Source organism: Spermophilus citellus (genome assembly GCF_964194105.1).
Source record: "Spermophilus citellus genome assembly, chromosome: 11".
NCBI lineage: Eukaryota > Metazoa > Chordata > Mammalia > Rodentia > Sciuridae > Spermophilus > Spermophilus citellus.
In genome coordinates, this window is record NC_138192.1 from 115,700,927 (window position 1) to 115,717,492 (window position 16,566).

The following is a 16,566-nucleotide window of genomic DNA, read 5'->3' on the forward strand; positions in this document are numbered from 1 at the left end:
CTAAGAGCACTGACAATTCAAGTATATACTCCAAGCATGAAATTCTAGATGGTTACCTACTACCTTTTAAACTAGGAGCAGATGACACAGTTTCTCCCTGGGAATACCAGTAGCAAAAGTAATCAAAAATACTATGCATTGTGCATATGGCTGTGTGTGTGTGTATAATACACATGACATACATGTGTGCTCACTAAACAGGGAGGAGCAGATGACAAATCCTAAGTTCTCAGTCATAGGAGAGGAAATGATGTAACATAATCAAAGAAGACAACTTGAGGAGTCCTTGAAAAATCACATCTAGGAAGAGGCGGCAAGGCAAAAGGTCACCACTTGTGGCAAGCTTGGAGGGACCAACAGAAGATTGTTCTTATAGTGGCAAGAAGGAGTGTGTTTAATGTACTGGAAAATAAGAGCAGACAGGCAGGAAGGGGTTATGTAAGATCTTCAAAGTCCAGGGAAGTGTTTCAACTTGATTGAGTTAAAAAGGTAAGTCATGCTTTAGAAAGAGTTGTGAAAGTGTTGTTATATTATCTGCACACTTCATAAAGAAAAAAAAAAAAAAACCCTGGCTTGAGTGTTTGCTCACCCAACCCTGGAATTCCATTTTATAAACTGTTTCCTAATTTCATTTTAAACATTCTGTTTCTGTCCTATCTACCCCAGAGGCATGACCTAGTGGAAGCTTAATTTCAGCCAACTCAAGATGCAAAATCATAGCTTAAAAATCACAGCCTGAACAAAATCATGCTGTAGGGTTTCTTCACAAAGCCTCTTAGCACATAGCTAATGACCATTAAATTTCTTCACATCTTATAGCTTAATGTATAATGAATCAACATCCTAGTGAATAGGATATCTCTGACACAATATGCATCATCTTTTTTTTTTTTAATGTGAAAAACACTTCCTTGGGCTCAGTCACTAAAATTGTCACCATCTGGTAACAACTTTGAATGGAGCGGTATCTAACTTTTTTGCTGAGTGACACACAAATCCACAGTTGCACACTGCACTGTAATATACCTATCAAACTCCCAATCGCGAATTTTACAGGACTTAATAGAAACTTCTCCCGTACTCGTCTGCCCAAGCACTGCACCCAAATTCTTGGCACTTTCCACAATTATCCACTGGGTCTCGGCTGCCTCCAAGGATCTGTGTTTTCCGGCCGCCAACAACAACAAAAAGTTTGGCCCAAAGATCCTGCGAGTGTAAACATTCTTACCCAAGACATCCCGTGAGGGACCGAGGGGCTGAATATGCGAATCAGTGGGACCTTGCAGCAAGCCCACCTCCCGGTTCAGACCCGCATACAGGTATCCTCACCCCGGGTGCCCGGCTGCGGCCAGGCGACCCCGGATCGTGGGCAAGCGGTGCACCCACCTGACGAGGGGCTCCTTCTCGGGCAGGGCGGGCTCGTCCAGACACTTGCACGGGCAGCAGCAGCACGCGGTCCGCAGCCAGTCCCTCAGCCCCATGGAGAGCAAGGGTCCCCTCGGGCGCCGGAGTCTAGGAAGAAGTCGCCGCAGGGAGCGATCGCGGCCGGAGCGCACGCCACCCGGCGGGCGTCCAGGTGCGGGGACAGTGGTGGCCCGAATGTCGCGCGCCGGTCCGTGCGCATCACGCCGCGGCCGGGACGCGCGCGAGGGCGGAGGAGGCGCTCCACGGCCCGGAGACTGCCAGGCGCTCGCCTCCCGCCTCTTGCGTTTTGTTGGGGGCGTGTGTTTTCGTCGAGCTCCCCCGCACCCCACCTCTTTTTTTTTTTTTTTTTTCCAATTCCCCCGGCGCAAATTGGGGCGCATGCGTCGCCGAGATGCCCGCTGCCGCCCTCTAAGGAGGAAGCCGGGACTCCAGCCAGGCGGCCGAGTCCAAGCGCAGCGACAGGCTGGCCGCAGGTCGGAGGAGGGCAGCGAGGGGAAAGCCCGGGAGCCACCGCGCACGCACGAGGTCGGCGGAGTCTATTCATACTTTTTATTGGCTTCACTGCGGGAGGAAATAAGTCTCCACCCTCCCGCCTTCAAAGCAGAGTTTAAGGCATATTTTGAACACGTCAGCCCCATACAGCACAAATTAACAAAAGACTCTGGATGGATGCAGTATAGAGGTGTTTTTTGTTTTGTTTTTCAAATGACATATTGACATCTGATTTTTTTAAAAATGTTTTCAAAACTCCGGTCCTTGAATAGCCAGCCCCTGAGGAAAAGGAGGAAGGGCTCCAGAGCTGTTGTTATGTGTTTATTTATACCTTAAAGTTATGTATACATGTATTCTTTATGCTTCTCGTATAAACTTGTTAAGTATATGTACACATAGCCTTCTCTTTTGTCCAAACAGCAACATATTCCACATATTTCTGCCCCTGGCTTATTTCACTCGGGATGTCATGGTGAGTTATCAGTGGGTGTGTATCTTTCTCTATGTCGATTTAACAATTGCATGTACTTCAGTCTTAATGAATGCCCCCAGGTTTTCACCAGACTCCTTCTGATGGACATTTCAATTAATTCCAAGCTTTTGTTAGTAAGGAGATTTCTTGGATAATTGGGAATGAAACCACCATTTGACCCAGCTATCCTTCTCCTGGGCCTATACCCAAAAGACTTAAAAACAGCATACTGTAGGGACACAGCCATATCAATGTTTATAGCAGTACAATTCACAATAGCTAAAGTGTGGAACCAACCTAGATGCCCTTCAGTAGATGAATGGATTAAAAAATGTGGCATAGGGCTGGGGATGCGGTTCAAGCGGTGGCGCGCTCGCCTGGCATGCGTGCAGCAGGGGTTCCAGCCGGAGTTCGATCCTCAGCACCACATACCAACAAAGATGTTGTGTCCGCCAAAAACTAAAAAATAAATATTAAAAATTCTCTCTCTCTCTCTCCTCTCTCACTCTCTCTTTAAAAAAAAATCTTTTAAAAAAATGTGGCATATATACACAATGGAATATTACTCAGCAATAAAAGAAAATAAAATCATGACATTTTGCAGGTAAATGGATGGAGTTAGAAAAGATAATGCTAAGTGAAGTTAGCCAATCCCAAATAACCAAATGCCAAATGTTTTCTTTGATATAAGGAGGCTGATTCATAGTGGGATAGGGAGGGGGAGCATAGGAGAAATAGAGGAACTGTAGATAGGGCAGAGGGGTTGGAGGGGAAGGGAAGGTGCAGAAATGATGGGTTTAGAAATGATGGTGGAACATGATGACCATTATTATCCAAAGTACATGTATGAAGACATGAATTGGTGTGAATATACTTTGTGGACAACCAGAGATATGAAAAATTGTACTCTATATGTGTAATAAGAATTGTAATGCATTCTGCTGTCATACATAAATTTTTTTTAAAAAAGACAAACCTGCAGTGAACATCCTTGAACTAACACATTTGGTCATATCCTTAAAAATATCCATTGAAGTCATGTTTGGTGGTTGAATTGCTGTATCCTAAGTAAGGTGCCTTTTTAATTTTGATGAATCTTGCCAAACTGCTCTCCAATTAATAATCCCACTTTACACTCTGACACACAAAAGTATTTCATTACATCCCCTGCTCCCACCAATATAAGGTGCAAGCTTATTTTTATCTTTGCCAATTTGATATATTGACAGATATTTAATGAACATCTGTTATGTTCCAGATGTTTGTTTTAGGAGGTAGGATATGGCAGAGGAGAAAATAAACAAAAAGCCCTACTCTCATGAAATCAACGTTTTAGAGGGAGTTAGACAAATGAAACAAGTAAATTATTTAGTATGGAAGACAATGGTACATACTGTGGATTAAAATGAGAGTGTGTGCGTGTGTGTGTGTGTGTGTGTGTGTGTGTGTGTGTGTGTGTGTTTGAAGGCAGGAAGTGGGGGAGGGACTGGTGCCTGCAATTTTAAATGGGGCGGTCAGAGAAGGCCTCCTTGAGGCTGTGACATTTCAGCAAAGACTTGAAGATGAGCAAGCTAGCCATGATGTCCAGGGAAGAGTATTTTAGGCAGAGTGAAGGCCATGTGCAATACCCTAGAGAAGAGAGAATAAACTATAGGGTGCCTGAGAAAGAATAAGGATCCAGGGATCCAGGAGACAAAAGGGGCTTGAGGGAGACAGTAGAAGGTTAGGCCCTGTAGGGCATCACAGGCACTCTGGATTTTGCTGTACGAACTGAGCAAACCACTGGAGCGTTTTTGAATAGAGGGAGTGACCTAGATGGCAAGCAGCTCCATTAGCTGCAGACTTTAGAAGAAACTGGGTGCCAAGGACTATTGTGGGGAGATGCATATGGAGCCCATCACAATGGTCCTGGTGACAGATGCAGTGGCTTAGACCAGCGCAGTAGCAGTATTGGTAAGAGGAAATGGTTGGACTCTGAATAGAATTTGAAGGTAGAACCAAAAAGATTTACAAAAGACATTAAGAAGAGTATGCAAAAGAGATGAGTCCAAGGTTTGGGGTTTACAAACCATTAAGGGTGAAGCGTCATCTACTGAGATAGGAGTGTGGGAGGAGCAAGTTTGGAGGGCTGAAGAGGAAGGAAGAGAATTAATTGTCAACAGTGTCAATGCTCTCATGGGTGGTGTATTATGTTTAAAAGTGCATTGCCATTCGTACATTTTTGTCTTGTTCTGGCGACAGTATGAACTTGTAGGGACTTGCCAAGTGCATATTCATTGAGAGGCTACTGAAAGATAAGGAAAAATAATAGAAGGTCCCTATGGCCTCTGACTTGGTTGCAGAGACAGGATATGAACCCATCATGAAATGTTAATGGGGATGTAACAGAGTATCCACTGTCACCAGACTAAACAGGGCTTGGGTATCAAGTCCAGCACCAAATCATCCATCACTTGTAACCGGTGCCTGATTAGAGGCTGAGAATTGTTCTAAAAAAACAATCTTCCTACTGCCTTGAAAAATCTCTTTGGCAAACAAACAAACAAACAAACAAACAAACAAACAAAAAAAAAAAAATATATATATATATATATATATATATATATATATAATTTTTTTTTTCTTTTTAAATTGGATTTTGGATTTCAAGTCAATCCTCCTAGGTTCAAGTAGACAATGGTTAAAGGGCATTGCCAAAATGTGAATTCAGCTAGCAAGAAGATGGACTGTAGGGTCTGACAGATGCTATTAACTGACAGAGTTGGATCTGTTCAGAATGGAAAAATTAGAGAAGCATTCAGCTCCTTTTACAAATATTGACTTTTAGATAAGTCAATTTTTCTGAATCTCAATTTTCTAGTCTGTGAAATTGAGAGAACAGAACTAGATCTCTTAGGCACAGTTGTGAGACTCAAATGAGATTCTTTAAAATCTCTAAAGAAATATCAGAATTCAACAGAAATTATTGAACTAAATCAACTAGGACTGACTGTCAGGGAAAATGGTCCCTACCCTAGTTAGATTGCATATACTGATATTTCCTTTCATATTCGACCTCTGCTATGTGTGGGCACCTCTTATGTGGTCTGTTTCAGACAGACTATTCTCAGAAAGCCATAGTGCCAGGTCTATTTAATAAATTTGATCAAGAGCTTAATGCCCTGCCCTACTAAGAATCAGGTCTAGTGTGTACCTACTCTAACAATTATTAATATTTTTCTTCCTAAATTAGTTTGAATTTTAAAACTTATTAATAAAAAATTTCTCCAAAATACTGAAATATTACAGTTCAAGTTCCCTTTATTATCTACAATCCTGATCCTCTTTTTGCCCCTCCCCAGGGTAACTGTTATTACCAGTATGTACAACCTTTTTTCTGGACACACATTTGCATATGTGCCCACTGTGGTGTACCCTCTATTGTATGTGCTATTATTTTTGGCACTGAGCTTTTTTGTGTTAATGCAAAAGGTATGCATGCATCTGTATACAAGCTTTATTCAACTTAATAAAATGTCTTAGAGATCTGTCCTTGTTAGTTACCTGTTTTTTTTTAAACTGGTGTGCATATTTATTAGTTTTTTAAGGATTATCATATCAGTGTTATTCACAGTATTCATCTTCCCAGAAGTATTCAACTCTTTTTCCTTTTTTGATAAAGTAGGCCGTGGATAAGAATATCAAGACTGCCAAACTCTTCCAGCTTCAGCTCTAGGTAGCTGAGACCATGCTTTGACAACCCCACTCTCTGCTTCAGACATCATTCACAGAGAACACTGAGCTTCCTTTTTTTTCTGTTTTTTTATTTAATTTAATTTTTTATTATTATTTTTGTGTGTGTGTGTGAGCTTCCCTTTTTAAAGAATGCTGCTAGATCCTTCCTTCTGCATATTGACGCCAACACCACCAACCACATACAGCAGCATCTGACATTTACCAAGAACCCTGGGCACCTGATGTTGGGGGAGTAGACAATCCCCTGGGGCAACCAGTGACTCACAAAACCTATCAGCTGCTTGTTTTCAAGGCAGAACTAAGAAATAGGCCCCTATTTTCAGATTTCTCTATAGCAGAGAAAATTCTAGAGTCTGCTTTGAAAAAAAAAAAACTAGTGTAGTTTGGAATCCCCCCCACCCAACCCACCCACTTTTAAGAATTTATTGACAGCTCTTGAGAGTTAGAGAGAAATGCATATGCAAGCAGGAAAAATTAGAAAACAAGGGGTAAAAATGGGAGTTCAAAACCCAATTGAGTCTAATGTATGAAAGATGATATATCATGAGCTCTGTAATGTTTTGAACAATCAATAAAAAAAAATTAGAAAACAAAAATATTTAAGGTCCCATGCCACACCACAGATGCATTCTACCAAAAAGCTCTGTTCAGAGCAAACAGAGCATAGCAGATGTCATTCAGTTATTCATTCAACAAATATGTATTGAGCAAGGTGCTGGGGACACAGTGGTCTATAGGTTCCATTCATAAAGTAGGGGTTTGGTTTTGTTCTTCTAAATAAATGCACCACCTAGGGCTGGGGATGTGGCTCAAGCGGTAGGGCGCTCGCCTGCCATGCGTGCGGCCCGGGTTTGATCCTCAGCACCACATACAAACAAAGATGTTGTGTCCGCCGAAAACTAAAAAAAATATTAAAATTCTCTAAAAAAATAAATAAATAAATAAAATGCACCACCTAGAAAAGTGCAGACACACAATAGAGGTTCAGTAAGTAGAAAGAGATGCCACAGGGTAACATCTAGAACAGGGCAGGCACACAGTGAGCACTTAATAAATGTGTTTCATAAATATCAGGAAATAGAAAAAGAGTTCCTTGGTGTTTGCATGGGAAGTTATGTTTAATTTCTGAAGTGTTCCTACAGAAATCCAGCAGAGAAAAAAAGAAAGAGCACAGACTTACTCAGAGAAAACAGAGATTCTTCTAAGCAAGTCAGAATTCTGAATCCACCTCAGCAGCCTCACCCACCTCAATCACCCCAAACCAACATGGCTCACTTCTTCTGAGAAGTCACACTGGGAAGTGTGGCATGATTGGATGTCACCAAAGCAAAAGCCATCCAAGGATCCCCATATGGTGTCTGGTTTCGGCTTCTACAAATCCTTCACCTCTCCTTTTGGTAACAGCACTTTGCTTTCCTTTGAAGAACACTTCCTAATTCCATGGGTTGGGCATGACAATGACCATACCTACTATGAGGATGGGCTGTGACCACACAGGCCAAACACTCCTTCCACAATTTACCTAAGGATCCAAAGATGATAATTGGCTGGGGATGAGACATGAATTATTGTAGGGATATCACCCTGATGAGTAGGCCCAAGGCCACTGCTGTGTAGATGCCTGGAGTTTTCCGTTCACATGTTTCCCAGCATCAAGTTTTTCTAGCTTCTAGTTTTCCCATTATGCTGTGGGTGACTCTATAACTGTCAATCACTACTTTTTTGTTGTTGTCGTCGTTTTACTTAAGTTAACCAGGGACAAATTTGTTGCTTTCAGGACTAATCTCATAGGAGAGAGGTCACTGGGACAAAGAGCTAATTATGAAAGACCAGTTCTCCTATGTAAGTGTTGTCTAGCACACTGAAGTTGAGTTTAGTCGGGTGAGATTTTTATTTCTGTTTCTCTCCTTGGATTTTTCACTCTGAAGAGAAATAGACAATATCTGCCTCCTGAGCATCCTCGGTGCCATTGTTAAGCAGCAGTTAGATATGAGCAATGGAATGGTAAGTGTTAACTTATAGGGGATAAGGAAATGTTCCATTTGCCAGGTTGATAACTAACTTCCTATATGACACAGAAGGAACGTATGGTTCTTGTGCCATGGGAGATAGGCAACTTTGAATGGAATATCCAGACAGGTAGACTATATATCAGGAAGAAATACGGATGAATGCATTAAAAAAAAAAAAAAAAAGAAAAGAAAAGAAATAAGAAAAAAGAAAGAAACTCCCCTCTTGGCAGTAAAGATGACCACCTCTAATCAGTCTGGGTGACCAATAGTTGCCTTTGCCTTATTATAATATCAATTACATGTCATTTTAATTGCAGTTTTGCTCCCCCTACTGAGTTTCTCTTGGGTACCCATGGGTAACGAGCATGCGTGCACACTGCCAAATGGTTCTATAACTAGAGTAGCTATAATTCAAGGAAATAGGAGAGGAATAAAATATTTAGTAGGTGGGATATATTCACCACTCACATTTAAAATCCAGATAATTTGTACACAACACATTAACAGAATTCCAGTCCTTTCTTAAGGGGTAGTCCTCTCTCTCTCTCACTTTCATTTCACTTGGCTTATGCGAGAGCATATTTTCCCTTCCTCTTGTCACAATGTGTTAGTCAGCTTTTCATCACTATGACCAAAAGATCGGACAAGAACAACTTAGGGGCCGGGGCTGGGGTTCAGTGGTAGCACATTTGCCTGGCATGAGTAACCCACTGGGTTTGATTCTCAGCACTGCATGTAAATAAATAAAATAAAGGTCTATCAACAACTTAAAATATATATATGAACAACTTATAGGAGGAAAAGGTTATTTTGGCTCACAGTTTCAGAGGTTCAGTCCACGGTCAGCCAACTCTATTGCTCTCAGCCCAAGATGAGGCAGAATGTCATGGTGGAAGAATGCAGGGGAGGAAGGAAAGCAGCTCAGGACAAGATAACCAAAAACACGAGTGTAAGGGGCTTGGGATAATATAATCCCCCAGGAGAAACCCCCGGTGACCTGCTTCCTCTAGCCACATCCTCCCTGCCTACAGTTACCACCCATTCATCCATTTAAATCATTCATCCATCAAAGGACTACTCCACTGATTGGGTTACAACTCTCATAGTCTAATCATTTCACTTCTGAACATTCTTGCATTGTTTCACACATGTGCTTTCCAGATCTGTACTACATCCAAACATACTGCACTCTCATTTGACCTAATAAAACTTTCTTCTTCTAAACCTCTGCTCCTTGCCTGAATCTTTCTCAAGTGAAGAACACAAGTACAAAGGAAATTTCCATGTGTAATTCCAATAACACTATTACTCTGTGGTTTCCTATAATGCAAAATACTTTCTAAATTTCCAAACCATTTTTATTCAGTGCTATCTGCTGGTCAATTTCACTTCCCTCATTCCCCTCAACATGTACTCGGAGGAAACTTGAATAATCATCATCTTTGCTCATTCTTGGGTTTCAAGTGACAAACATTTCTGGTCTCTTTAAAATTTAGTAGAGTCTTTTCCTAGACAACTTTCTATTCAGGTGTAATCTGGCTTTTAGAAAGATGCCCTTGGAGAGAATAAAAGCACATGGGAGGTAGGCTGGGGGTGGAGGGCATGGGGCAAACCAGGAGGTTCCTCTTCAAGGAAGCTTGATTCTCAAGTCCTGCCACTGAGGGAAACTAACCCTGTTGTGTGTCTGCTCTGTCCGATTTCCTTTTCTCTAGATTTTTATGACCTTTTTCCTCTGGGTCTTAATCAGCTCCTAATTGTGAATGACAAAAACTGGTTTAAATGTAAGAGGAAATGTACTTTCTCAAGGAACTGAAAAATGCAGAAGTAATACCGGCTTTAGACATGATTGGAGCCAGGCATCTCAAAGATAAAGGGGTTGGTCTCTCTTTTCTGGGCTCTGAGTTGAAGGCAGTCTCAGGTTCCCAGGAGCCGCACACATCTTCTCTGCTAGTAATCGCAGCACAAAGAAAACCATTCCTTCTAATCAGTCGATCATGGTCCTGAAATGGAACTAAGTGTTCTTTTTCCAAGGGAGAGAATGCATCTATCTAACAGACTCTCGCACACCTCTGCAGTGCTCAAGAGAGGAGGAACTGGAGAGACAGGAAAAGTAAGCCTCTTGGACTAATACCAGGAGAAGGATAGTGTCCCCAGGAAAATCAACTCTAAGCATAAAAATGGGAATGGTACTGGCTCGGCAAAAACAGCATGTATGCACTATTTTCATGTCTTTACCATGTCTACTATACTCCTTTTCTAACCAAGGCTACATATGGCTCCCATAGCTGCTGGTTCAGACATGGTGCATGGTTCAAACATGACCGTGTGTGTCCAGGGAGCTCCTGCCATCTGGAGTGGACACAAAGAACCCCACAGGAATGGCCAGCCCATAATCCTGTCAAACTAAAAACCCTGCAACACAGACCAACGCAGGAACTTTCTACAAAAGCCTTCAGGATCCACCACATGCCTTATAAAGTCAAGATAGTTAATCAATGAGTTCAGCAACATCTATTCCTAAAACCAAAGAGAAGAAGAGAATTATTTCACTGAATATGAGCATCTCTTGCAGGAGACTGTTGGCAGAAGCAGTTTCTCAAAGGGTGATGATTCTAAACGCCTGCAATAGAATCCCTAAGGCTGAGTGGATGCTCATTGAAACCCAGATTCTGCCACTGTACTTAAGATCTTCTGAATTGTCAACTCTGGGGAATGGGTTCCCCAATCTGCAATTTTTCAAAGATTTCCAAGCACGGCCAGAAGGAAGGTGAAACAGATGAGGGGATTAGTGCAACATTTAAGGAGGCACTCACTCTAGGGGCTGACCCTGCACTTGCACACCCCCCGAACAATGTGCCTCCTTAAATGTTGATCTAGGCCTCTTGCTCCCGTCCCTCTCCTCCATCCTGATGTAGCTCCAGGAGCTTGGGAATTGTATAGCACATCAGATTTGACAATCAAGAAAGAATACAGACTTTGGCATAACAGCACCTCCAGTTGGCTACAATCACACTTGGGACAGTTTCATGAGAAATAGGAATCACTCCACAATGATGCTAACAAGCTATTCATATTTTAGTAGAATCCCACCCCATCCCCTTACACAGCCAATTATAACCATCTAAAACTGTTCAACTCAAATATGTGTTGAGTGTCAACTTCGTAAGCCTGGCACGGTGCCCACACTCTTGTGGAATGCTAACATAAAAAAAAAAAAAATCAACTACTCATTATCAGAAAAAAATCTACCCTGAGCAAAAATTAGAAAATTTTGAAACTCAAATATTCTATATTTGTCTGTGTTTCAAGGCACCAATCTTTTTGATCCCTACAGTGTGCCACCCTTACCTCACCCCTGTCTTTTTCACATTTCACTTTATTGCCATCTCTAGCTATACTCCCGTAGCTAACTCCACTGCTACATCCAACACTGTTCCCACTAGAATCACATCTCTTATATCTAACTCGGCCATCATAGTTAACTACCCTGCCATCACCAATACTGCAGATTCTCAGAACAGTCTCCATTATCAGCCCAAGATCTGGATTTGGACATCTTTCCACCTCTGCAAGTCCAGCCCCTTACTACACCAAGTATTCCATGCTCTTAAAAGTCCAGACAAATTAATTGACTAAAATGAAGCATAAGTCTGGATCTACGAATCATGCCATACCTTTTCCTAATGGATTAAACTCTGATAATTAAACATTTAATAAGCACCTTCTGGTTGCAAGATGGCATGAAATTACAACAGAGGAGAAAACATGCCTCAACAATTATAACAGGATAAAACAGAGCAACAATCACATTTTCTCAGAGATGCCCCAGAGACTCATTCGGATTCAAGCCAGGATATTACCAATTTGATAAGCACATTTATAGCTGTGGATTTTTAGATTCCTGTTCCTTTATATTAATTTTTCCCCCACAACACCTTCAGAGTTACAAAAACAGGCCAGAACCCTACAACTCTTTCACGCACCTTCTGCACAAGTGAAGGAGGATTCTTTTGCCTTTTTAAAGTGCCAGAATAAAAGTAATATCCTCCCCATCAAGGTCATACAAACCCGTCTCTGATTTCCCCCTGCTGCCACCTAGTGGCCTTTAGTTATAAATGAACTGTAAGTCTTCTGGTAGATGGGGCTAAGGATGTGAAAGGGGTTTATTTTATTCAGTTTTATTCATTTCACAGAGGCAAAGTTGCTGCGGCTCAAAGCCTGTATGGACTTCAATCTCAAAGGGACACAACAATATTTAAGTGGAAGGCTTAAACTGACTCTAGGCTAAACTCTAAGCCTTCAGGATCCTGTTAAGTAGATCAAAGTCCTTTCTTCTCTTAGCTACCATGTACCAGACATCACTGATGTATTACTATTTCTTCTGATCTTACTAAGCATAAGCAATTGATTTGTTAGCTTGGAAACCATGTAAAAGTGCATAGGCCATCACATATGTTTTTAAATTATGTAAAGAAAAAAATTTCAATAAATAATTAAAATCAATGAATTTTGTTTTTTAATTAATTAATTTATTTATTTATTCTGCTTTTTATCTATGTAAAATGTCTGGACAACAGCTTGACAACATTGTGGGACATGGTTCCCCAGAGAAAAGACTCTTTTGTTTGGTGAAATGTGCTGACAAGCCATTTGGGCCGATTTAAAAATTCCCTCCAGGGAGGGCTAGGAGGGAGAAGAAGAACACTGTGGTCATGCTCCACAGAGTGCAGGGTGACCAAACATGACAGCAGTGCCATAAGATCAGGTCACCTAGTTCTGTTGTACCCTCTTGTTTCTGTAATCACACTCTGTGATGTTCACACAATGACATTTATCAAAATCATATCCTCATTGTTAAGTGATGCGTGAATGTGTATTGACCTGCGTAGAAGAGGAAACACCCGGAACCAGGGCAGAGGATCCGGATCCACGGCAGAGAAGGGACAGTAGAAGATGAAGCAGGAAGGACCGGAGGGCATCCTGAGCAAGCCTTCACCTGGAGAAGACCACAGTCAGCCTCTCCCGACAGGACAGTACCGCCTGCCAGGACTTAGATGGGAAAAGGCTTCTTCTTAACAAATTGATACAGAATTAATGTTTTATTTGACCAAGGTAAAGTGCCCCTTTTACTGACTTTGCAAAGTTCAGTAAACTATGTCTAATATTTCCCTCTCCCTTCCAAGGCACAGTTCTCCAGTGTCTTCTTTCTATGAGCCCTGTCTCTGAGCTGTGCTCGGTCTTCAAAGGCCTTGCCACTTGAGGCAAGGATGTTGAACAGAGCCACTCACCTTATCCCTTATGTCTTTTCTAAGGTCTCCCAAAAAGAAGACCAGTGTCCTGTTTTTTGTTCCTAGGCTATTTTACCTCATGAATACTCACTCACTCCTCAGTTCAAGAGAGACCCATCCCTGTCCAGTTCATAAATAGTTTCTTGCCTTTAGAAAATGCACTATAAAGATGAGGAACTGTTATAGCAGTTTGACAGAAAATTTGAGGATATTACTTTTATTCTGGCACTTTAAAAAGGCAAAAGAATCCTTGAAAATGCCCATCGTGATCAGATGGAAGATGGTTTCTGCAGGAAAGTTAGACTTAGAAATAAAGAAAAAAATCCTTAATTGCCACCGCACAGATATGCAAAAAAGGCTGCTTTCAGAACCTGGGGGAAAAATTTGAAACTAGGCGAGGAGACCTCTTCTACCCATAGAAAGCCTCCAGAAGCAAAGGAGGGAGGCTCCTAAGCTTAGAGGAGGCTCAGGACTTCATTCCTCTGCTGGAACAGCTCATCTAACCACGCACACAATCTGGTAGCAGACTGGGGTCCCAGGGAAGCTGACTCTAAGACAGAGTGTGCATGGCATCAACACCTGCAGGAGAGACAGGATGAAGAGGAAGCAGGGTTGGCCTCAGGCAGCCCAAGGGAAGATCTGAAGATACAGTGACACTTTAAAGCTGTTCTCCGTTGGTGAATTGGGCCTTTATAGCCCATGATAATTGAGCTCTGGATGAGGGCCACCTGGAAAGGTAACAATGGGTGTGAGGCAGCTACCCCTCCTTGGCTCAGGTTCTGAAGAGGCCAACAGCTCAGGTTCTGACAGGGCTGTCTGTGGACAGACTTCTTCCTTCCTGAGGGAACATGTGTGTGGTGCATCCCCTCCTTGCAACCCCTGGATCTGAACTCATCCTTGTGGGGGATTCCAAAAGGTCAGGATTTCCTTCCTCTGGAAAACCAGGAATTTTTAACCAGGTTGCTCTAATATATGATTAAGTCCTCCAGGCACTATCACTAAAATTCTCTTAGGAAGGAACGAACATTCTAGACAGAAGGTTCAGGATATTCTGTCCACTAGTAGAGGCAGCCTCACCCACATAACAGTGATTAAAAATCTTCCCTTGAAGTACTGATATGTGAAACAATGTGGATGAACATTTTCTCACTCACCAATGAGAAAAGACAGACGTGAAAGGTCACCAATTGTATGATTCGAGCTATATGAAATATCCAAAATAGGTATAAGTCCAGCAATGATGGAGGGGGATGGAATGGGAAGTGTGGGATTGATATACAAGGAGTTTGGAACTAGACAGAGAAGGTGGTTGTACACCACTGTGAATGTACCAACTGCTTCAGGATTATTCATTTAAAAATGGTTCATTTTATGACAATTTCACCTCAAATAAAATGAGATAAAACTCTCTCTCCCTCCCTCCCCACTCTTCTCCTGGGAGCAATCCATTAAAGTAAAATTAACCTTTTATTCTAGGGGCCTTAATTTTTGAGTAAAAATTTGAGTGTGGGAGGCTAACAAAGGAGCACATGGGTTATCCCCAGTTCCTGTACAGCAGAATCCAGGTGAAGAAGCAATAATTTTTACCACCAAATCTATAGTCCATTTGTAACCCAAGTTCCTACTTCCTGTGCCACATTTGTGTCCCCCCAAAAGCTCCTAGGTTCTCAAGGCAAACTCTTTATTTTTTTCCAATAACACACATATGATCAGCTAACTCTTCCCCCCATGCTTCCCAACCAACTAAATGACTGTTTTTATTTTATATTTTTTTTTATTTTGAGAATTTTCAAGCTTGTGAAAGACTCCAGCCCCATAACCTGAGGCCTTGTTGCGAAAGTAAAAGTATGCAATAAATAGGCACAAGTACCGGATGAGCTTACCATATAACCGGTTGAGAAAGAGCACTGCACCCATATCTCAGGACATGCTTGAGAATGGAATGTAACCCTGTAGGTTTTCCAAGAACGTATAGTGAAAAGCAAGTTTACCCTAATGCTGGATTCAAAAGAACCAATGAGATACCTGTTAGTGTGCTAGGCGGGAAACAGCTCCCCTCTCCCTATAAAAGAACTGTACCCCAAAGCCCGGTGTGCCAGTTCACCAAAGCTTCGGCTGAGGTTTTGCTGTGCACCAGCAGGCGCCTGTGTATTAATAAACTTGCCTCTTGCTTTTGCAGCCAGTGTGACACGTAGTTCTCTTTTGGACGGGGGATTTGAGGGTCTTTCACTTGCACAAAGGTGGATATAATAGAATTAACCATATAACATAATGTATCTGTCACCTAGCTTAAACAGTTATTACCATGCTGCCACACTTGTTTTCTCTCTCTCTCTCTCTCTCTCTCTCTCTCTCTCTCTCTCTCTCTCTCTCTCTCTCCCATTTTTTTAAACTAAAGTATTTCAAAGCAAATCCTAGGCATCAGTACTTTTTCTCTAATGAGTAAGGACATTCTTTAAAATTGCCATGACATTGTTATGTCTAACCAAATGACCAACAATTCACTACCTAATGATAACCAATCCATATTCAAATTCCTTGTATCAAGTAAGTAGTAGAAGCTGGGACTTGAACCCAGGCAGTGGGACACCAGTAGGCTTGAAAATCTGTAACTCATAGAAAGAAGATCTTCACAGAGCTCTACAGGAACTGACAGAAAAGGCAAAATAAGGAAGAACAGGATGCAAAGAAATGGTAAGCAGGAAGATTGTTAGTAACTCAGAACCTGGCAGCCTCAGCCAGAAGGGGGTTCAAGATGTTTCCTTGTAGGGAACTGACATTCTCCAGGAGAACAAGATTGGAGGCTGCAGAGGCAAACAGGCAGCAGAGGAGACCCCCAGGAATGCAGCAGGAACACTGATGGCAATGGGACCTGGTGGGTCCTGACCATCCCACCAGGGCAAAGTGTAAGAATGTACTCACTTGGTTCAGCCAAGCTCTTCAAAAGTTGGCAGAAACCAATAACCAGCAGGGGGCCTTTGTTACCATACAAAGTAAATACTCTAGCCCACATAATACAATTCAAATTATCCCTTTAGGTAACTGGAGGTTTGGGATGTCTGAGAACAAGGGCCATAGTCACTAACTGCTGATATAATATGCCAGCCTTGGCTATAGTTGGTTTAAATTGTGTAAATAAGGC

At 41.9% G+C, this 16,566-nt stretch overlaps 1 protein-coding gene across 2 annotated transcripts in view; it reads right to left on the bottom strand.

Moving 5' to 3' along the window:
- MREG (melanoregulin) overlaps positions 1-1,844 on the bottom strand; it is a 59,455-nt gene extending 57,611 nt beyond the window's left edge. Inside the window, exon 1 of one of the 2 annotated variants that reach the window (XM_081260441.1) lies at positions 1,330-1,844. In XM_081260441.1, the coding sequence (XP_081116567.1) occupies positions 1,330-1,805 (476 nt within the window). In that variant the 5' untranslated portion in view covers positions 1,806-1,844. The remainder of the gene's footprint in view (positions 1-1,329) is intronic. The other variant, XM_081260442.1, reaches the window with a different exon arrangement.
- Positions 1,845-16,566: the final 14,722 nt, after the last annotated feature.